This window comes from Epinephelus fuscoguttatus, linkage group LG3 (genome assembly GCF_011397635.1).
Source record: "Epinephelus fuscoguttatus linkage group LG3, E.fuscoguttatus.final_Chr_v1".
NCBI classification, from domain to species: domain Eukaryota; kingdom Metazoa; phylum Chordata; class Actinopteri; order Perciformes; family Serranidae; genus Epinephelus; species Epinephelus fuscoguttatus.
Genome location: NC_064754.1, coordinates 4,709,582 through 4,734,001, shown reverse-complemented (window position 1 = coordinate 4,734,001; position 24,420 = coordinate 4,709,582). Strand labels below are relative to the sequence as shown.

The 24,420-nt window shown below is 40.4% G+C and overlaps 1 protein-coding gene across 3 annotated transcripts in view; it reads left to right on the top strand.

The window, feature by feature from the left end:
- The window catches only part of LOC125885208 (hemicentin-1-like), a 114,013-nt gene that overhangs the window by 39,888 nt on the left and 49,705 nt on the right, over window positions 1-24,420 (top strand). Inside the window, exons 11-12 of one of the 3 annotated variants that reach the window (XM_049570751.1) lie at window positions 3,392-3,652; window positions 5,544-5,804. The exons of the other annotated variants lie outside the window; for them this stretch is intronic. Coding sequence (XP_049426708.1) covers window positions 3,392-3,652; window positions 5,544-5,804 — 522 coding nt within the window. The remainder of the gene's footprint in view (window positions 1-3,391; window positions 3,653-5,543; window positions 5,805-24,420) is intronic. 3 annotated transcript variants of the gene reach the window in all.

Here is a 24,420-nt window from a genome sequence, read left to right as displayed (position 1 = left end):
GTACATCTACATTAACAGAGTGCTGTCACTTACATCAAATTCAGCTTCCTACAAACATGGTTCTTTTCTTCAGGCCTTCAATGCAAGGCTTAGATCATACTTTTCCTTGTTGTTACTTTACCATCAGAACCCTTAAATCTAACTTGTGATCCAGCTAAAAAAATAATCATGTAAAACTGAATGATTTGCACATTTCTCCACACCTCTGTTCACTTTGGCATAACCTGAAATAACCATAAAAAGGGACAGACATTAAAAAGTCCTGAAAAAGAAGTAAACATATCAGAAACATGTGATGCAGAATAAGTCTTCAGTTTGAAATGGCAGTAAAACAGTCAAAGTTTAGTCTGTAACATTTTGTAAAGTTTGTTTACACGCCCCCAGCCAACACCAAAAACAAGCTGGAACTATAAGTTAATCTTTGTCTCACACTGACTTAAAGTGTGATGGCATGAGAGCAGACGTGAGTTAAATAAAGTTTCACACACTGAAGCTCCTTCAATACAAATGAAAGTCTGTCTCCTGATGTTCTGAGTCTGATTGTGGTTCCTGATGTGCTCTGTGTTACAGTGATACAGGGTCAGAATGGCTGGAGAGTGACTTACACCTCTACTAAGATCTGTGCTGTAAAAGGATCAACAGTGGAAATACACTGCAGCTACACATACCCATCCAGAATATATGGCCATCATGCTACAGTTGACAAAACATTCTGGTTTACCAAAGTGAATGGACGTGATCCTGTAGATCTGACAACAGACTCACAGTATTCAGGTCGTGTGCAGTATGACTGTGATAAGATTAGGAACTACTGCACTCTGAGAATCACAGACCTGAGAGAGAGCGACTCAGCTGTGTACAAGTTCAGGTTCACAAGAAACCATCCCAATGCTTATACTGGTTCACCTGGAGTCACTTTGTCTGTCACAGGTAACATTTTCATTCATATGTTAATTATTTACAAATGTTCAACATCTAGAAAACAATAATATAGATGTGTTTATTTGCATGTGTGTGTGTGTTGACAGTTTTGTCTAAAATAACATTCCTGTTCCCTCTTCACAAATCCAGGTCTCCAGGTGAGCAGATCATATAATTGGCTTAAGTGTCAAAGCAGTTGTGTACCTGATCGCTATTCCTTCATCTGGTACAAAAACGGACAGAAAATTCAGGCAGAAGCATCTTCTTCTTATTTAAGCAACTATAATTGTGAAGACAGCTATTCTTGTGCTGTAAAAGGATATGAGGATTCCCCCTCTCCTCCAACATGTGAGTTTACTCCACATATATCTATGAACATAACACCATCTAGTGGAGCTGTGTTATTCATGTTTCCTTAATATGGAGATCCCACTTGTGACTCCTCAATGACTGCACTTTAAAAATGATCAGAAGATGATTTTATCTTTCAGGTGCCGATGGTCAAACCTGCAACAGAGTGACGTACACTGACAGAAACATCTGTGCCTCCAAAGGCTCATCAGTGGACATTTCTTGCACTTACAGCAGTTACAAGAATCATGTTGAATCCAAATTCTGGTTCAGTCCTGAACGTAAAGGTCAGTGGCAGAATCCCTCACAGCCTGAGGACCTTAGTAAAGACTCCCAGTTTGCAGGTCGTGTTCAGGTCATTGACACAGAGAGAGGACGCTCCACCCTGAGAATCACTGACCTGAGAGAGAGCGACTCAGCTGAGTATCACTTCAAATTCACAACACCAAGCTTTGAATGGAGGAGTAGTTTACCTGGTACAACTCTGACTGTCACAGGTAAACACAGACTGATGTAAATACACCAACACGGTACATTTAAAAACACTCAACATGTGGATAAGGATCAATGTGTTTGTGTAATTACTGTTGCATAAATAAACAGATACAAATGCTCTCTACCTCTTATAGGAATTAATACTGTTGTGTTGATGTGTATGATATGTACATCCATCATCTGTTTTTTAGACACAGTGATAATATTGTTTCTTGTTCTCATATCCAGCTCTCCAGGTGCAGGTGACCAGAATAACAGCCTACCAGTCTGTTACTGAGGCAGAGCTGAAGTGTCACAGCAGCTGCAGTCCAGCTGGTCGTCTTTCCTACGTCTGGTTCAAGAATAAAGTGAAAATTACTGGAGTGGAGACGTCTTCTTATAAAGCCTGGTTTGGTCTTAGTGACAACGTCTCCTGTGCTATAAGAGGACACGAGGAGTTCCCCTCTCCTTCAGTGTGTAAGTTTAATCCACTGTGTCAGGACAAAAAAGACACATATGTTCTGACATTACAACACAATTACAATTTCAGACCAAACCTCACTGGAGTCTTCTAAATCTTAATGTAGATGCAGCAGTACTATTTAGAGAAACAAAAAGTTAAATGACTACTAGCAGAAGCAATATTCAGATACATGCTGTGATGTAACATTTTTGTGATTCAGTAATATTAGAAACATAAAATATGTTGTTGCTCTCAGAGTTACTATATGTTTGTGTTTTTTTTGTTTGTTTTTATTTTTATTTCCTTTTTAATTTTAGTTTAATTTAATTTAGTTTCAGTTCGTTTCCAGAGTGGGTTTTTCAGTCTATTTTTTATTGTTAAAAAAGGTTTAGTTTTAGTTTGTTTAATTACTTTTTAAATATTATAATATGAGGGGTATTGTCAGAAGCAAGATTTAAGACATTAGGTATTACAATATAACCACAACACTTTGTGAGAGCAGTGGACTCACAGTTGTGTAGACTTCACAATCTAAGTAAACATTAAGACATTTTCTGTATATCTAGTTAATTAGTAACATTATTATTAATATTATTATTCAGTTTTAATGACTGTAATAACCTTAGTTGCTACATGTTTAGTGTAAAAATGTTTCTGTTACTGAGATGCTCCATTACTTGTATTGATGATGTCATGGCCAATAGCTCCCAGCTGGAGTTAACTGAACAGTTTTTGGCTGAGACAGAGTGGATACTGTTGCTGTGGAACTTTTCATTTTTCATAGTAAACCCTTAACATGGAGTTTCTGGTTTTTAAAACGTATTCAAGACGGACGGGCGGGCGGTCTCTATGTCTGAAAAGTTCTGCTCCAACAATCTCTTCCCACCTCCAATAATTTTACACAGTCTGTTCTGTAAAATTAACAGAATAATTTATAAAACATGACAAGGAAGTGAACAACCAGTAACTTGTGGTAACGACTAGATCTTAACTGAGAGGACTGTCAGGACTGACTCAGCAAACATATCCAGTATGTAAAGAGAAGAATATGTAGAGCTGTTGAAAACTAATGTTAATGAGTCTAACCTGTGACAGCTCCAGGATCAGAACTCAACAAAGCTGCTGTGACAAAAAACAGCTTCTATCATCTTTTAAAGTTATTCATGTTCATTTCTCCTCCAGATGCTCCAAAGCTTCCCTCTGTGTCAGTGAGTCCCTCTGCTGAGATAGTGGAGGGCAGTTCAGTGACTCTGACCTGTAGCAGTGATGCTAACCCAGCAGCTAACTACACCTGGTACAAGACAGTAAACCCCAGACCTCTCAGTGAAGGACCACAGCTTGTCTTCAGCTCCATCCAGTCCTCTGACTCTGGACAGTATTACTGCACAGCAGAGAACAAGCTGGGGAGGAGGACGTCTAATGACTTCACCATGGATGTGAAATGTGAGTGAAAAAGCTTATTTGAATATAACATACAGCTTAAATCTGTCCAGTGTTTGCTGATGATACCTACTCTCTTCAGCTCTACATTTTCACTTTCATTATCATATAGCTTGAGCTTGATGTAGGCGTGGATGTTTGCAGTCGCCTCTCTGTCAGCTCTGCTGCGTTTGTGCAAAGTTTAGGCTCTTGTGTCTACTTTGCAAGTGTTAGTGGTGCTTTTTGTGGCTGGCTTTGGATGGTGGTGTCGTGTGGCTGCGAGTCATTCATTGGGATGAGAAAAGCTACTCATCAGTCTGTAAACTGTCCTCCTGTCGACTTCTGCTTGTTACAGTGGCGGTCCTCGCACATTTGGTGGAAGAGCCTCCCCCTGATAATACACATATATGAAACAACCTTTAACATTACCCTCTATTATGTGAAAAACATCTTTAAAAAATAAGCAAAAGGCCTTTTTACTATATATGATACATCATAATTCCCTCTATGATATCTATTTCATATTGCTGTGATCATTAATGTGAAATGTGAGTGAAACAGCTTATTTTAAACTAACAAACATCCTAAATCTGTCCAGTCTTTGCAGGAGGAAACTTTATGGGCTCTAGTTTTGCAGACCGGGCGAGGCGGGGGCGCAGCGCACCTGCGCTTCGCCAACTGGGTGTGGCCAGGCGGATTTTGCAAGTTTAGCACACCGCGCGCGTGGCGCAGCTACTCCTCTTTTCCACCTCCGTCCCTCCTACCTGCGCAAGTCGGAAAGAGGGAGGAGAGAAGGCGTGGAGTGGGTTTTACACACATCACACCAATCAAATGAGCCCCTCTCCTCGCCCTTAAATGCGCTGCGCGAAGGCGTAATGAGAGTTTACTCAATTCGCCATGGCAGAAGAGATCAGCAGCGTCAGACGGCCAAACTTTGTCAGACGGCCAAACTGATGTTTTGCTCCGGGAGGTCCAAGCTCGCAGTGTCCAAATATACGGAACTGCGAGCAGACCTCCACGGGCTGATGATGCAAAGGTAGCCTGGGAGGAGGTCACCACAATTGTAAATAAATGTTGCGTTTCTGTCATGCGCGCACGCTCTCTCTTTCTCTCTCACAGTCTCACTCTGTTTCTTTTCTTTTGGCTTTTCTAAGATGGCAGATGCTGAATATATACTCCCTATCTGATGCTGTGGCTGTTTGTGGTTGGCTGAGAGGGATGTGAACTCATTAGTTTGCAGCTGTGTTAATCAAATCAGGTTGGGTTTCCATTACACGTGCCAAACGTGCCAAACGGTGCCAATCCCCTTTGATCTGACATCAGATGTGACGGGACAGTCGATATAGAGATACATTTATGTGCTGATTGCAGATAGTTGCACTGAATTGTGGTTTTGTGGGTATTTATTGCATCGTTAATGTGCCTGATATTCTGGAAACCTGCCTGTGAGGTTTTGGTGACGTGTGCGCACTGTCCGCCGGTCAGCCAAACTTTGGCTTACACCGGCTGCGCTCCGCCTGCGCTGACAGTAGACCTGGTTTCAGTTGGCGAGCTTTTAGCGCACCTTCGGCGAAGCCTTTTGGCACGAAACTGTCACTGCGCCAAGCTGGATCTGTCGACACCTCCCCCTGCTGCGCCGCCACACCCATCTCAGCGCACCTCGGTCTGCCAAACTACCAAACTGAGCGCACCTCGGGTTGCGCTGCTCAAAACTAGCTCTACGTGGGGTTTGCCACCCTGCGCCACCCTGCGCTGTGCCGGGAAACTAGAGCCCCATGACTGTCTGACCAAGGAGAATTTAGTCATCTTATTAACCAACCAACCAAGTGACCAACAGACCAGAAGGTTACAGCCAAAATTAGATGACCAGTGTGTGCTTAAAAACAGTTGTATTTCTATACATGTTCTCCTCCAGATGCTCCAAAGCTTCCCTCTGTGTCAGTGAGTCCCTCTGCTGAGATAGTGGAGGGCAGTTCAGTGACTCTGACCTGTAGCAGTGATGCTAACCCAGCAGCTAACTACACCTGGTACAAGAACAACCAAACACTGCTTCAAGGATCAGAAGGCATCTATCATTTCACCTCCATCAGCTCTGAGGACAGCGGGAGTTACCACTGCATGTGTCAGAATCAACATGGACGGATCAACTCTACTTCTCTATTTGTAAATGTCCAGTGTAAGTTTCACAAGTCAGTACTACTTTTCATCATAAAAATGTCATATGTAAACATTAATGAATTCTCTCACTTAATATTCTCCTCCAGATGCTCCAAAGCTTTCCTCTGTGTCAGTGAGTCCCTCTGCTGAGATAGTGGAGGGCAGTTCAGTGAATCTGACCTGTAGCAGTGATGCTAACCCAGCAGCTAACTATACCTGGTACAAGGAGAATGAAGACTCACCAAAAGCATCAGGACAGATCTTCACCATCACTGACATCAGAGCTGAACACAGTGGGAATTATTACTGTGAAGCCCAGAACACAAGAGGACGTCATAACTCCACCTTACATCTGACTGTTGTGGCAGGTTAGTTTGTCCATGACACTAATTATTGGCTGGTTAACAGACAGCATCTAATTCATGAATCAAATCCCTCTGGTAAGGTACAATGATGTATATCTCATGACTGTCAATCTCCATTTGTAGATAAATCAATAATGACCATGAATATCATCAGGCTGACTCTGGCGGGTGTGATGCTGATTCTACTGCTTCTTTTTTGTCTCTGCATGAGGTGAAAATATAAAAAGAATCATTGCTGATCTTTTATTTTGATTATTTATTCTCATAGTTTTTGATTAAATGTTTTATTAATTTGTTTGATTGTGGATTAGATTCAGGAAGAAGAAAACTCTGAGCTCCACCAGTGAACCAAATGAACCCAAAGAGACTCTGGAGGTGAGACAGAGATTGGGACACGGTGACAGAACCTACTGTACCAAAGGGTTATAATTTGTTGTAAATTTATGAGATCATAAGGTGAATTTACGTATAACTTGATTATGAGAAAGAAAAATCTGACTCTCATCTTGTCGTCTCTCCCTATCAGTTAGACTCTGCGTGTGAGAACGTCTCAGACTCTGCAGCACAGAGAGAAGACGCAGAGGAGCAGGAAGACCTGGTGTGAAGCTCAGCCAGGTTTGAGTCTGCTGCATGAGGAAAAAACTCACAAACCCAAAGTTGTTTTGAGTTCCATTTGTGAAAAAATAGCTCACAGAAACGTAATATGATTTTCTTCAGATGTAGTTAAACCAGAGGAAGACTGGTCTGAATGGAACAGAAACAGAAAGAAGTACAACAAATGATTGCATTGTCAGTTTTCAGATTTGTGTAGAATACAAGCTTTTTGTACTTGTGCTGATACAATACTATGGGGTGCCGTTTGTAAAGTGTCTCACGCTGAAAATAACATCAACATTTTGCCACATTTAGCTTCAAACAATGTTTAAAAAAGTATTGTGAATTTTTTAACGTCACCTTTTACCACATTTACAGCAATATTTGTTAACTTAGAAATATATTAAATAGTTAAATCTAAATATTAAATGTGGCACCTAAATGTTAAATGTTAAATCTAAATCTAAATCTTAAATCTAAATCTAAATCTAAATGCTAAATCTAAATCTAAATCTAAATATTAAATCTAAATCTAAATCTAAATGTTAAATCTAAATGCTAAATACAAATATAAATCTAAATGTTAAATCTAAATGCTAAATATAAATATAAATATAAATGTTAAATCTAAATATTAAATATAAATATAAATATAAATGTTAAACCTAAATGCTAAATATAAATCTAAATGTTCTGGGTGAAACTAAATATTTAGCTAATATGCAAATTCACACTGCCGGTCACCGGAAGTACCAAAATAAAAGCTCGAGATGTTCAGACTGTGTTTATAGAATCAAATAACAAATTAAAACCAACTTATCGGGGGAAATGAACACTTGAACATACATTAGCGTGATAATAACTACCTAAAATAACAAGAAACATGTTTGGAGAAATTTTATTTGACGTGTACTTTGAGTTGTTAGCATCCCTTCGGAGGGATTAACAACCTAAGCTAAGCTAACAACCGTTAGCTCTTAGCCCCGTTAGCAGTGTCTGTAATGACTCATTAACTCTTAAACGGTCCGTGAAAAAAATATTTTTTTCCAGCAGATGTCTTAGTTACAACATGATTGAGCTAGCAAAGCAGTTTTGTGTTGCGATGTGTGGTATTTATTCAGTTTTGGGAAATCACGATGTCTAGAAAGCATCAGCGGCTGCAGCAGCAGCAAAGCTATCAGGACGTCATCTGTTAAAAGCCTCCCGTTGTCGGATACGACATGAAACTACTCCAGTTAGCTCAATCATGTTGTAACTAAGACATCCGCTGGAAAAAAATTTTTTTTTCACGGACCGTTTAGAGCTAATGAGTCATTACAGACACTGCTAACGGGGCTAACAGCTAACGGTTAGCCCCGCTAATCTACGATAACCATGTTATTAATTTCAGAACGTGATAGTAATGTTTGTTCAATCATTATGTTTATAGACTTCACAAACACCAGATTAGTCTAAACGGTGATATAGTGACGTGAAAAATGTGAGATATGCATATATATACAGTACAGGCCAAAAGTTTGGACACACCTTCTCATTCAATGCGTTTTCTTTATTTTCATGACTATTTACATTGTAGATTCTCACTGAAGGCATCAAAACTATGAATGAACACATGTGGAGTTATGTACTTAACAAAAAAAGGTGAAATAACTGAAAACATGTTTTATATTCTAGTTTCTTCAAAATAGCCACCCTTTGCTCTGATTACTGCTTTGCACACTCTTGGCATTCTCTCCATGAGCTTCAAGAGGTAGTCACCTGAAATGGTTTCCACTTCACAGGTGTGCCTTATCAGGGTTAATAGTGGAATTTCTTGCTTTATCAATGGGGTTGGGACCATCAGTTGTGTTGTGCAGAAGTCAGGTTAATACACAGCCGACAGCCCTATTGGACAACTGTTAAAATTCATATTATGGCAAGAACCAATCAGCTAACTAAAGAAAAACGAGTGGCCATCATTACTTTAAGAAATGAAGGTCAGTCAGTCCGGAAAATTGCAAAAACTTTAAATGTGTCCCCAAGTGGAGTCGCAAAAACCATCAAGCGCTACAACCAAACTGGCACACATGAGGACCGACCCAGGAAAGGAAGACCAAGAGTCACCTCTGCTTCTGAGGATAAGTTCATCCGAGTCACCAGCCTCAGAAATGGCAAGTTAACAGCAGCTCAGATCAGAGACCAGATGAATGCCACACAGAGTTCTAGCAGCAGACCCATCTCTAGAACAACTGTTAAGAGGAGACTGCGCGAATCAGGCCTTCATGGTCAAATAGCTGCTAGGAAACCACTGCTAAGGAGAGGCAACAAGCAGAAGAGATTTGTTTGGGCCAAGAAACACAAAGAATGGACATTAGACCAGTGGAAATCTGTGCTTTGGTCTGATGAGTCCAAATTTGAGATCTTTGGTTCCAACCGTGTCTTTGTGAGGCAGAAAAGGTGAACGGATGGATTCCACATGCCTGGTTCCCACTGTGAAGCATGGAGGAGGAGGTGTGATGGTGTGGGGGTGTTTTGCTGGTGACACTGTTGGGGATTTATTCAAAATTGAAGGCACACTGAACCAGCATGGCTACCACAGCATCCTGCAGCGACATGCCATCCCATCCGGTTTGCGTTTAGTTGGACGATCATTTATTTTTCAACAGGACAATGACCCCAAACACACCTCCAGGCTGTGTAAGGGCTATTTGACCAAGAAGGAGAGTGATGGAGTGCTGCGGCAGATGACCTGGCCTCCACAGTCACCGGACCTGAACCCAATGGAGATGGTTTGGGGTGAGCTGGACCGCAGAGTGAAGGCAAAGGGGCCAACAAGTGCTAAACACCTCTGGGAACTCCTTCAAGACTGTTGGAAAACCATTTCAGGTGACTACCTCTTGAAGCTCATGGAGAGAATGCCAAGAGTGTGCAAAGCAGTAATCAGAGCAAAGGGTGGCTATTTTGAAGAAACTAGAATATAAAACATGTTTTCAGTTCTTTCACCTTTTTTTGTTAAGTACATAACTCCACATGTGTTCATTCATAGTTTTGATGCCTTCAGTGAGAATCTACAATGTAAATAGTCATGAAAATAAAGAAAACACATTGAATGAGAAGGTGTGTCCAAACTTTTGGCCTGTACTGTATGTAGCTAAACTCCGCTGGTTTTCTACCTGGAAGTATTTGTAAACAACAAAGTGATTCCCTCCAAAGGGACACTAACAACTCAAAGTACACATCAAATAAAATTTCTCCAAACACATTTCTTGTTATTTTAGGTAGTTATTATCACGCTAATGTATGTTCAAGTGTTCATTTCCCCCGATAAGTTGGTTTTAATTCGTTATTTGATTCTATAAACACAGTCTGACCATCTCGAGCTTTTATTTTGGTACTTCCAGTGACCGGCAGTGTGAATTTGCATATTAGCTAAATATTTAGTTTCACCCAGAACATTTAGATTTAACATTTAGATTTAGATTTAGATTTAATATTTAGATTTAACATTTATATTTATATTTATATTTAGCATTTAGATTTAACATTTATATTTATATTTATATTTAGCATTTAGATTTAACATTTAGATTTATATTTAATATTTAGATTTAACATTTAGATTTATATTTAGATTTAATATTTAGATTTAACATTTAGATTTAGATTTAGATTTAGCATTTAGATTTAGATTTAACATTTAGATTTAATATTTAGATTTAGATTTAATATTTAGATTTAACATTTAGCATTTAGGTGCCACATTTAATATTTAGATTTAACTATTTAATATATTTCTAAGTTAACAAATATTGCTGTAAATGTGGTAAAAGGTGACGTTAAAAAATTCACAATACTTTTTTAAACATTGTTTGAAGCTAAATGTGGCAAAATGTTGATGTTATTTTCAGCGTGAGCCACTTTACAAACGGCACCCCATACAATACATGCGTTCAGAATTTAAACTTTAATTTTACTGTAGTATATTGCTTTTCAGAAATACTTATCACATCACACCTGTCGTGGCAGAGAGAGCTAATGAAGTCAAAACAGACATGGAAGCAGAATATTTCACAGCATGTACAGTGTATTTTGTATAGTATAGTATAGTACGGTATAATATAGTGTAGTATAGCATATATATTTTAACATATTGAAAAACATAAGCTGAGCTCTGTCACACTTTGCCACTTGTAATATTTTCTAAGTGTTGTATATATGGTAGTTTGAAGATCATGTCAGTTCCCCCACACTGCTGCAGAGGGCGATAGTGTGCAGGATGTTTTGATTTCATCCTTATACAAACTCTTGTGTTTATTATTGCGGTAAAATTTTCTTTGTAAATAAAACTTCAATCAGTAGCCTGGGCTATATTTGCTTAAATCACTGAACTCAACAGGCCTATATTTGGGACAGGTGTCCTCATGGGACAGGCCTTTAGACACATAATTTGACTTTATGACCGCTTCAGAAGTAGGGAGTCACCATCATTTTATTTTCCGTCTGTCTTGCCGGTAAATCTGAATGAATTATCCTTTGGTGCTCATGGTTTTAGTAAAATGAACCGAATGATTGAATTATGGAGAATCTGACCGAGCTAACGATGTGTAGCATCTCCAACTGAAGATGTAGTTGCACCAGTGCTGTTTTAAAATCCTTGTATCTTTCAGTTGTCTGTAGTCAAACCTGCAACACAGTGACTGAATGTCAGTCAGCGGAAATGTGCAGTGCCTCACCCTCATGTTTGTCCTCCCTCTGTAACACAAACAAACCCAGCCCGGTCTCACTCCCAAGTCTCTGAAATCCGGCACTTGGGGAGCGACTTGCGGCGTCAGAAACCAGCAGAAAAAAGGCGTCCTTTAATGTCTGCAACATCGCCGGTTGCCATTATAGTTTAACAGTGCCAGGTGGTGTCAGGGGGTAATGTGGCGAGACAAGAATTAAACTTAAAGGGATAGTGCACCCAAAAATGAAAATTCAGCCATTATCTACTCACCCATATGCCGATGGAGGCCCTGGTGAAGTTTTAGAGTCCTCACATCCCTTGTGGAGATCGGCCGGGGGAGTGGCTAGCACACCTAATGGCAGACGGCGCCCCAGACTAACGTCCAAAAACACAAAATTGAATCCACAAACTATCTCCATACTGTTCATCCGTAGTGATCCAAGTGTGCTGCAGCCCCGACATAAAAAGTTGTTTGGAAAAACGTCATATGAACTCTGTTTTTAGCCTCACTGTAGCCTGTAGCTCTGACTGCTTCTCTGTGCTCCGCGTTCACGTGTGCGCGCTTGCGCAAGACCAGCGAAAGCACGAGCTTTGCTCACCCGTGTTTACATCACGTGACACGTGCACCACAGGGGGAGACGACGGTAACCACAGTAGCTAAAAGATAGTTTGCACTACGGTCTTTTAGCAAAGGACAGCCCAACATGTCTGAAGACTTTGAAATTGAGGAGGAACAGCATTTCTTTGTTGAGCCGTATTTGTTTGAGCCCGAGTATATGGACGCAGAACTCAGGCTACTGGACGAAGCAGCCGCCGCAGCTCATGAGCCTAACCCTCAGCCAGCCGCAGAATACCGGAGTCGAGCACTGGAAACCTGGTGGTGTAGTTGTCTCAAATGCAAAGCAATGCCAACGGATGAGGAAAGTCTTTGCTGCTCAGACTGGGAATTGGCGATGCCTGCACTTGAGAATCTGGACATCAGTACTGACGAGACGTGGAGCACAGGAGCACAGAGAAGCAGTCAGAGCTACAGGCTACAGTGAGGCTAAAAACAGAGTTCATATGACGTTTTTCCAAACAACTTTTTATGTCAGGGGTGCAGCACACTTGGATCACTACGGATGAGCATGTTGGAGATAATTTGTGGCTTCAATTTTGTGTTCTTGGACGTTAGTCTGGGGCGCTGTCAGCCATTAGGTGTGCTAGCCGCTCCCCCGGCCGATCTCCGCAAGGGATGTGAGGACTCTAAAACTTCACCAGGGCCTCCGTCGGCATATGGGTGAGTAGATAATGGCTGAAGTTTCATTTTTGGGTGCACTATCCCTTTAATGCATCGTGTCCAAAACAACACTGAGAATCATGTCTTCATTTTAACATGGGGGTTTACAGCCATTTGTCTGTTCATGCATATTAATGAGAAGAGGAAGGAATTTAGGTCTCAGGGAAATGTCTCTCTGTGTGTCGATATCTATCTAACACAACTGTACCAACCAGAGAGGACACACCCTGTCTTTACAGACCACATCCTCCTTTTTTAATGACACACAGTATTTCACAGTATACACAGGAAGGTGTTTGTTTTTTTTTGTTAATAAAAATATTTGATGTATGTGATGTGATACTTACATCAGACATTTACTTCTATTTCTTCAGAGTTCTTTGCATGACGACCAACACAGAGCTGTTCGTCACACCAGCAGCATTTCTGCACATATACCTTAATATTATAAACTTCATAAAGTATTGGGCAGTCTTCTAAATAATAAATAAAAAAATCCCATCAAATTATGTATCCAAACTGCAAGCCTTCTTAACAGCCATTTAGAAAACAGATGTTAGAGCGCCCCCCAACAAAGATGTTAAAATATAAGAAAAAAGGGCGGTACACATAAAGTCCTCAGCTGACTCCTGGATGAAAACTGTATTAAAGCATTCTGAGTTTTGAAGTTTCCCTGACCCCAAAACAAGTTGGTACTATAAGATTATTTCAGTCAGGAACACTTCAGCCAAAGAAAATTTCCATTTGCAGTATTATATTTGGCAGCATGGCTCTGTTCTGGGGCCTCTCTGCTTTTCCTAGGCCTGCACAGAAAGCTTCTTCCACACGACTACATGGAAAGCCTAAAGCCTAGTTCACATCACATGATTTTCACCCTGATTTTGCGTCGCAGAGACTATCGTAATCTTTTGAGTGTTCATACCTGGCAACGTGTGTTTCTGTTAGCGGGAGTCTCGCCAACTGCGTTACGACCTGTGTGTGTGCACCACAAGATTTCTCCACTGAGCCCTCGACGACAGAGCCCCAGATAACGCGGTGACGTCACCAAACTTGGAGACGACACATCATAAAGACATGGATATTCTTCACACACACATGGAGTCACACGGAGACACACAACACGCTCCCTGTGATGCTGTGGACGCCGCCATTGTCAGTGTTGCCAGATCTTGGGAGAGAAACAAGCAACCAGGGCTATGGAAACAAGCCCAAAAGAATGTGTTTAAATAACTTATTAGACGGATATATAGAGAGGAAGGTGACGTTCAGAGAGCAAGCCCAAATAAGCAACTCCACTTTAGAAACAAGCCCAAAGTCGCGGCTAATAAGCAGACCTGGCAACCCTGCAGCTTGTCCTCCTCACATTTCTTCCATCCTCCTGCGTGCTGACGTGGGACGTATCCCACCTCTCATTGGCTGATGCTCTTTGTCAGTCGTGTCAGCCTTCTCCAGTTTTCTAGCATGCCAGATATCCAGTCCCAGTCTCAGACAAGGGGGCGACTTGCTCGTAGACTTGTTCACACATGAGGACTCGTCGTGGCAGACTATCTGCCAACTCACCTCCGACCCAAGGTGGCTCTCATGATCCTCTGCGGCGAAAATCGTACAATGTGAACTAAGCTTAAGGCGGAGAGAGCAGCAGCAAAGACCCCCTGGGAACAGAACAGAGAAACGTCAGTGGCAAACAGACACAGCATGAAAAGGAGGAGCTGGGGTGGAGGCGGGTTGTAAAGCAGCTTGCAGAGGAAGCAGCAGCAGTAGGCAGGCCAGAGCAGTTTAAACAGGGCGTCCTGAATGAGATTCACCAATTGGTTGCACAGAAAGGAATCATGTGATCTATCAGCTGACTCCCTTCCATCAGTTGATTGGGCTGTTTGAGATCAGCTGATGTCGCTGGGATGTGAGCTGAGCTTGACATTGTGAGCCAAAACCGGGCCAGTTTATTTGGACCAATTCTGGGGCATCATTTATCAGAGTCTCACCCAAGTGGGACAACTGTACGCAGCCCGATTTTTTTCTTTCAGTATGCTGAGTTTGGGCTTATGCTGGGTCAAGAGAAGCCAGTGTAGGCGACCAGAATCAGATTCAGATCAGATCCCGATTCTGAAGCGTCCATCATCCCGTCTCTCAGCCAAGTCAAGCAACCACACGATGCCCAACTTATTTCTTCCACCGGGCTGAGTTTGGGCCAATGCTGGGCCAGGTCATTTTTGGCAGCCAGAATCGGGCCAGTTCATTTGGACCAATTCTTGGGCGTCATTCATCCTGAGTCTCAGCCAAGTGGGGCAAACGGACGTGGCCCGACTTATTTCTTTTGGTGTGCAAAGTGTGGGCTGATGCTGGGCCAGTTCATTCATCAGTACTGTGTATTACAACATCAAAAACAGGCCGATATTAAGCCTTGGCAATACACAGACAATAATCTGAAAGTCTTCTAATCTAATGTGGCCATCCGATGGGTGGACTTCAGTATGCAGGAGTAAAATTCAATAGAAACCAGGCGGATCATCTCAACTCCAACTCCAACAGGGCTCCAGGGTGAGCAGCTCTACACACAGGTGAATCTTTATTGTTGTTTCATTGATATGAAATACACGTTAAGTGTGAAACTGAAACTGAGTTTTAATACGTTTAAAACTGTCTGTAATTATTGGTATGAGGTTTGTTGGTGAGCATTTTCTTAACTCCTTCACAGAGCAAGACATCAGCAATAAAGGATTAGCAGGTGTAGCAGTTAATAAAAGCCACTGAGTGTGACGACAACAAGGATCTGTGATCTGTATTTATGTTTTATTCTCAAAATCATGTTTCCATGGTGAAGCATCCTAACATGCAGCTAATATGCAACTTATGCAAAATATTTATCATGCCAACCTCCTTAACAGGAGAACATTAAAGTCCTGTAGTTGTCAACATGTTAATATGCTGACTCACGTGTGTGGTTTCGTTCCACGCGAGACTCGAGAACGTTCAGAGACGTTCTTGTTCTCGAGTCTTGCAAGGTGCCATATACAGTAAACACGGCGGGCCTGCAGGGCAGGCTGACTGCATGGTGAGAAATGATGCTATAAAAGTGGAGTAACATCATTTCATTTCTCACTGTGCAGTTAGCCTGCCCTGCAGGCCCTGCACTCATTCATGAGTGCAAATAAAATTTAAATCTGTTTGCTCTGACTTATTTGTTCACCTATAAAACCTGTTGCAATGTCATGTATTCCTGCTCTTTTAATGTCTCAACATAAAACAGCAACTTCTTGATGAAATGAGACTGACTCACCAGTTTGCTTTGATGAGATGAGAACTGAAAAGAACACAAAAGGAACCTTTGTGTTTCTTACTCCCCTTCCCCTGCAGCCCACCACTGAGAATAGAGCAAATGTGGTTCGGAGATGACTGTAACTGACTTGATTTGTCCAACATGAGCAGCTTAAGTCTCATATTACCTTCAGATAAACACAATACAAGAACTGTGCGTTTATATTTTGTGTATGGGCAAATAAGCGTGCTCCAGGGATGACATTTTTTCTGTAGGCCTGACATGAAAATTAGCATTGCCCTGGTTCCCTCGTCAAAAATCCTATGGGATTTTTCCATTGAATTTTGGCTCACTGCAAAAAATAAGCTCTGTATCAAACAAACATTTATGATACTTTCAGGTTTTGTCCAGGAAGTTAATCTTCATAACTGAACACCACTGTCATGATTTTTGAAGACTAAATGCAGTCGCCAGAGGTAAAAAGCGTACATTTGGCTATAAACGAACTACACCACAGTCACGACGTCAACGTCGCCCCCACAGCACCTCTGTGAAGCCGTATTAAGTGTAATGACATATTGTAGTCTCATCTAGCAACTTGAGATCAACCATCTGTTTTAAGGTTCAAAATAAATTATATCTGCTGCGCAGCGATGGGTCGGGTCCGGGCATTTTTAGGCAATTCTGAGCAACAAGCAGAAGAACTGGAAGACATTTAGGAATTTAGCAACACAATTTGCTTTTTGCATCAGCTGAGGCTTGAACTCACAACCTCTGAGACTAAGAATCAATTTCTATCTTACTGAGCTAATTAGTCAGTGACAATTCATGTGTAGTTTCACAAATTGACTAAGCCAGACGTGCAGGTTTAGCAGCCGTCCAAGCATGGAAAAGCAGATTTCAAACCACTGTAAAAAATTCAGTTATCAAAACAAAAATCTGAAAATACACATATTGCATCTAGACAGCATGGAGATGTTGGTAATTTGTTTGTAACAATGATTGATTTGCGTCATAAGTGAAAAACTGATGTTTAACTAGTTGAGCTATTTGCAAAGTGAGAAGCCTCAGATGGTTTCACACTGAAGTATTGACACTGGATCTTTGTACAAAGTTTGGTTTATTTTCAAGCATGAGAAGGCAGATTTTCTAGCAGAAAAAAGACTTGAAGATGCCGCACAGTGATCAGTCACGCTCAGGCAATTTTAAGCAATGAGCTGGAGCACAAGAAGTTATTTACATTACAATGTGAATTCTGCACCAGTTGAGGCTCAAACCCACAACCTCTGGAACCTAAGACAGTCATCTACCCCTCTGAGCTAATTGGCAAACAACAACTCAACAGTGGCTTCACAAATTGACTAAGCCATTCACTGTTGTGCAGGAAAGCAGCCATATGTGCATGGAAAGGCAGATTTGAAACCACTGTAAAAAATTCAGTTATTAAGACAAAAATCTGAAAATACACATATTGCATCTAGACAGCATGGAGATGTTGGTAATTTGTTTGTAACAATGATTGATTTGCTCCATAAGTGAAAAACTGATGTTTAAAATTGCCATTTTTACATTGACTCCAATTGTTCACATTAGAGCAAAATTCAAAATGCTGTCAAAAATTCAGTTTCTGAGATAAAATTCTGAAATTTGCCACACATCATCCACCATGACTCTAGAATTTTGTCTTTTTTTCATGAACATTGAAGATTTATTGAGCAAGAATTTGCATGTATATGTTTACAGTACCGTGTACAGTCAAACATTTTGATGCACTGTAGGCTCAATTTTTGATAAATCACAAATCTGAGAAACATAGTTTTTGTAGGACAGTCTGAAGATGCTCTGTAGCAAGTCTGGTGTCAATTGAGCAAAAATTGTGGGAGGAGAGTTTTACAGTTTTTGAAAAAAAAAACAGAGTGATGAACTTCATAGTTTTTAATAGGTTTATGGATGGATGTATGGTTGATTTGTTATGAATTTTCAAAGTTTTGAACTTTAGACGCTTGCTGTAGCGCCACCATCAGGACTATTGGCTTGAGTTTACAGCCGAGGATATCTGGCATGAGACTGGACCTTTGTGCAAAGTTTGGTGAGTTTTCACCCATGGGAAGTATGATTTCCTCGGAAGAAGAAAGAAGAAGAAGAATACCTAGGATTACAATAGTAACTAACAAGTAGGGTATTTACTGATGTATTTCATGTCGTAGAACAAAACGTGAAAATCTCTTAAGCTTGTGTTGACCACAGACCTTATTGCAGGCATCTAACCAAAAAGTCATTCAAAAAACCCATTGACTTCAAGGCAAGGAAACTGGGGGTACTGAAATGTTAACTCATCTCTGGGATATGGGACTCATTCCTGGGGAGCTCTATAGAGTGGTGCAGAGATGAGCTTAATGAGACTACAGAGTGTCATCAAGACGAGCACGGCTACGTTCTGGTGGAAACGCTGATGTCATATAACTGTGGTGTTTGCTTATAGCCTGAGCTCTTCATTTCTGTGATTGTATTCACCCTTAAGAAATCATAACAGTGGTGTTCATTTGTGAAGATTATCTTGCTGAACAAAACATGTAAGAATCATAAACTTTTATTTGCCACAGAGCTTATTTTCTATAATCTAAAATCCAAAGGAAAAATCTCTTTGGCTCTGTTTGGACAGGTCGGGACCAGATGTATCTGCCAGGACAAATAATACATTAACTTGCAGATTTGTCTGGTTAAATACTGTAACTACTTACATCACTGTTATATCATGTTTTTACCTTTCAGGTGTCAATGGCCCAACCTGCAACACAACGACCTCACTGGCATCATTGGTGCTTCCAAAGGCTCACTAGTGGACATTTCCTGCACATATAATGGTAATCTGTATTTCCAACGAAATTCTGGGTCAGTCTGAGCTAACAGTCACCAAATTCTTCTCAGCCTGAGGGTCTCGGTGAAGACTCTCAGTGTGCAGGTTACGCTCAGGTTGAAACTGAGAGAGGACGCCCCACTGATTTAACCTAGTATCATGTCTTCAAATTCAAATTCAAACAGCAGTTTACCTGTTACAACTCTGATTGTCACAGGTACAGATGAACACAACATACACTGTATCAGCAAACAACACTGCTAGAGTGTCACAGCAGCTGCAGGTCATCTTTCCTACGTCTGATTCAAGAATAGGAGGAAAATGATGCAGGTAACCTTGTCTTAAACAGGCCAGTTTCATCACTGAGACATCCCCTGGTGCTTTAAAGGACATGAGAGTTACCAGTGTCCTTTAGTGTGTGTAAGCTGACTCTAGCATTATGCAAACTGATAAACTACCACCTAAACACCAAAACATGTTCTTATAGATATGTATAACCATTTAAACCATTTAGTGCGAAAACTCTTGTCTTAAAGTTTTAACCGGTTGTTTTCTCCTCCAGTCAGACAGTTACTGACTTCATGCATACTAATAACATTAAAAGGAAGGAAGTGTGCCTTCTTTAACAACTTCTGCATTCTGCTACTGTGCTGACCACAGAGGAACATTATCTTTTTCAGACAGCATCTTCAACTGTGTTCACCAGTTGATGGGGTTTTTTTTGTTCTCTGAAGTCACGCAGATAAGAGGAGCAGTGATGAGGTTAACTGCAGCAGCGAGTGGATTTGTTGTCTTCCTTCTCTCTGTGCCAGGTACTGTATATTTATATTTACACTGACGGGCATTTTTCAGAGCAAGATATAAATTGTTTTTAAAAATTATATTAAAACAAATGAATTAATTAAAGCAGTGGTTTCCAACCTTTTTACTTCAGGGACTTTTCTATGATTTAGTTAACTGAAGAGCGCTGACTAATGGGCCTTTTCCACCATCAGTTTTAGCCATGCCGAGTCAAACCATGCACGCCGATTTGCATTTCCATTATCAGTTTAGATGCGCTTTGTCAAGTCAAGCAGCACCAGAGAGGGATCTCTTTTCGATGGGTCCAAAATCTGGGCTGCCCGCTCTCAAGCAGGTAGCGGTGATGTCTCACCAACTGCAGCCAACCCCCGATGACCCCGCTTCTCCCCCTAAAACAAGCCATGTGTGTTGCGGGACTCTCCTCACTTCTGTCTGCAGGAGGTCAGAGAGGAAGACATTTTTCAAAGTCTCTGTGTTCAGCTCTCAGTGCTTTTGTAGCTTCTAAGTGAATCTCTGTGGTTTGGAGTTTAGTTTCTCTCCTGCGTCCTGTTTTTACTTTAGATATCTGCTTTATTTTACTGTTTCATGTTTGCTATCTGCTGTATTAAGAGCTGTGTGAAGTTGCTGCTCGAAAACTCAACATACAGGGGACTTTTATTGTGAAGAACAGGAAATGAAATGTGTTACCGCTGAATTAATGGAACTGTGTTGATGCCTTTTCTTCAACGAAGGCAAATCTAATAATACAGCAGGGAGGAAGAATAAAAGCAGAAACAACAGCCACAGTGAGATGTTTCAATTTCAATTTCAATTTATTTATTTGAAAAGGGACAGTGCATATTGATGAACATATACATGTAAATATGCCAGATTATAGTCATAGGCTAGTTTCCATCTGTAGTCCCTTGGCAGGTTGATATTACACCAGTTAAATAGAAAAAAAGAAAAGAAACAGAACATACACAAGTACACAGAACAGAGTACAGAGACCAGTTGAGCTAGTGTGCAAGAAAGGAAAGTGCTTACCATAAAGTGCTGTTGCATAGATAAAATATGGATTGCACAGATTTAAATAAAAACAAATCTAAATTGTTGATGAAGAGCTGCAGACAACAGACTCCTACTGCACCTCTGTAAACAGCTCAGACTTCTTTTACCTGCCCTGCTGTGGAAAAACACATGCAATAAAAATAAGAGGGGACTTTAGCCATGGATCAGCCTGCTGCGTTTAACCGTCATCACTCGAGACAAGCTGTCATCAGTTAAAGACACGCCTTCAAGTGGGTGTTGGAATGGAATCTCTGCTGCACTGAGCTGATGGCCCAAACCAAACCAAACCAAACCAAACCAAACAAACAAAACAAAAGCAAACCATGACTGTCGAAAAGGGGTGACATATTTTGTGGATATTTCATATCATATGCAATTCATAACAAACAGTTGAGAACAACTGATGAACTGTACAATTAACTGAAATAGTCAACACAATCACTGCAGGAAGTTTGTGTAAAACGACTGATTTAGATGCATTTTGAGCAGATTGTTTCTGCGTATTGCACCAGGGATGAGTTTGCTTGATTTTTATTAGGAACACTTTATACAGTTCTCTCTCAGTATTATGTTTTGTTTCGTTGTGCTTTGAAATTCCTCTCCCTGACACTTGTTATATTACTATATTATATCAATATTGGTTGTTTTGTTTACATACTTTTCGAATGCAGGACGAGGCTGATGAGCAGAGAGTGAAGTCTCTGTAAATATATAGCTTGTGTTCAGAGGCCTGTACTACGAAGCAGGATTTGGAGTTAGTGAGTAACTTCAGGGTTAACTCTGGGCTTTCAGTACTACGAAGCTGCTTCTCTTTTTACTGGGATAAATCACCGTGGTAACTGATGCTGAACAGCAGGTTAACTTCAGGGTATCAGATCACAGCCTGTCAACACCCCGACCTCTGACCAATCAGATCACTGAGGAAGAATGAATCCATGAATGAAAGTCCAGAGTCTCAGATAAAAAATAGGAGCTTATATGCTGTTATAGGTCAGAAGAATCATTTCATTGCTCCAGCATTCTATTTCCAAGTGTTTTAATGTAGAGCTTCTGACAAACTGAGAAATTGTTTACATCACTAAACATGTGATTTTAGCTGCATTTTAACTTATGCAAAGTTCATTTTAGTTGCAGTGACAGTGTTGATATTTTACACTCTGATTCATCACAGCAGCTTAAAATAACATGAGATGCCTGTGTGATGAGAACTAGGATAAAACAGATCATATTTTATCTGTAAAATAATCCACAAACATTTGGGTCAGACAGACCTCATCCGTCATTAACTACTCTTCCACTCTTTACTTCAGCAGCAGAAACAGTCTGGTGTTACTTTAACGTGTTTTATGTGACATATTCAGAGGAGTTTTGTCATCCACCAACTAAATAGTAAAAAAAAACTCTATACTAATGTCACATACATATTTTTGGAAAATATTTCCAATATTTCTGCATTTTTCATGATAAGATTACAGAGCATTGTTTACATGGCACGTCACTGACATTTTATTGTCTCGTAGCAGCAGTCTCATCTCATATCATATGAAGCAGCCTCCTTCATTCATGGTTCTGATGACGTCACTTATAATTAACACCCCGGTCTCTTTCACATGAACGCTCTCGTGGCTGGGTATGAAAACACAGAGTTGACTGAACTGGTTATTAACCAGTTTTGTAGTATCTGTTATCCAGACGGCCAATGTTAGAGTTAGTCAAACCAGAACGGACTGGCTTCATAGTACAGGCCTCAGGTCTTCCCTTTGCACTTATCCTGTGATTTTTAAAAGGTTATATCTTGAATAATATAATATAATTAATTTTTATAATATAATTTTCTTCACAGAAATGAATGTGATCCTGAGATATACACCTATTGTATATATATTTTAAAGGTTTTCTTACACCCCTTAAAATCAAGAAAACCCCTAGTGGGTTCAGGACCCCCAGGTTGGGAACCAGTACTAAAGCATCACTTTTCTAAGTTGAATGTTGGATATGATGCTAATCAATAAAACACAATCACTTCTACTTCTTTGATGCATGTCATTGTAGTTGAGAGTTCATCTACAAATGTATGTCATTTTTGAGAGAACAAGATAACATCTACCAAATGCTGAAAATAAGAACCAAACCTTTCTCAACAGTTCTGTTATTTGCAGATGTTGGTGTGATGTTTCACTTCTCTGGATGAATAATCTGCCTTGAATGATTTATAACATACAGTAGCAGCCAAGTGTCAATATGTGCTCACACGTCTGTTTCCTCTTAAATTTATTTTTCAATCTCAGCACTAATCTCACCAGGGTGAACAGATAGGAAGCAGAACAGGAAAAAAGTACAAGTATAAAAATGCATTACAAAGCATGTGACCATAAGAGAAAAACAATTCCCCTGTTACATGTTGTTTTTATACATTTTTGCCTTGTAAATCATTAAGCAAGAGGTTTTAGTGACAAGTAGTTTTGGGTAATGTGTCTTAATTATCTAACAGATTTCCATATTGAAGAACCTTCATAAAATTTCAGTCTTTGCTCTGTTGTTCTGAGTCTGATTGTGGTTCCTGATGTGCTCTGTGTTACAGTGATACAGGGTCAGAATGGCTGGAGAGTGACTTACACCTCTACTAAGATCTGTGCTGTAAAAGGATCAACAGTGGAAATACACTGCAGCTACACATACCCATCCAGCACAACTGGCCCTCATGCTACAGTTGCGAAAACATTCTGGTTTGCCAACATGTATCCATATGATCCTGTAGATCTGAAAACAGACCCACAGTATTCAGGTCGTGTGCAGTATGACTGTGATAAGATTAGGAACTACTGCACTCTGAGAATCACAGACCTGAGAGAGAGCGACTCAGCTGAGTACACGTTCAGGTTCATAACAAACCATCCCACTGCTTATACTGGTTCACCTGGAGTCACTTTGTCTGTCACAGGTAACATTTTCATTCATATGTTAATTAATTACAAATGTTCAACATCTAGAAAACAATAATATAGATGTGTTTATTTGCATGTGTGTGTGTGTTGACAGTTTTGTCTAAAATAACATTCCTGTTCCCTCTTCACAAATCCAGGTCTCCAGGTGAGCAGATCATATAATTGGCTTAAGTGTCAAAGCAGTTGTGTACCTGATCGCTATTCCTTCATCTGGTACAAAAACGGACAGAAAATTCAGGCAGAAGCATCTTCTTCTTATTTAAGCAACTATAATTATGAAGACAGCTATTCTTGTGCTGTAAAAGGATATGAGGATTCCCCCTCTCCTCCAACATGTGAGTTTACTCCACATATATCTATGAACATAACACCATCTAGTGGAGCTGTGTTATTCATGTTTCCTTAATATGGAGATCCCACTTGTGACTCCTCAATGACTGCACTTTAAAAATGATCAGAAGATGATTTTATCTTTCAGGTGCCGATGGTCAAACCTGCAACAGAGTGACGTACACTGACAGAAACATCTGTGCCTCCAAAGGCTCATCAGTGGACATTTCTTGCACTTACAGCAGTTACAAGAATCATGTTGAATCCAAATTCTGGTTCAGTCCTGAACGTAAAGATCAGTGGCAGAATCCCTCACAGCCTGAGGACCTTAGTAAAGACTCCCAGTTTGCAGGTCGTGTTCAGGTCATTGACACAGAGAGAGGACGCTCCACCCTGAGAATCACTGACCTGAGAGAGCGACTCAGCTGAGTATCACTTCAAATTCACAACACCAAG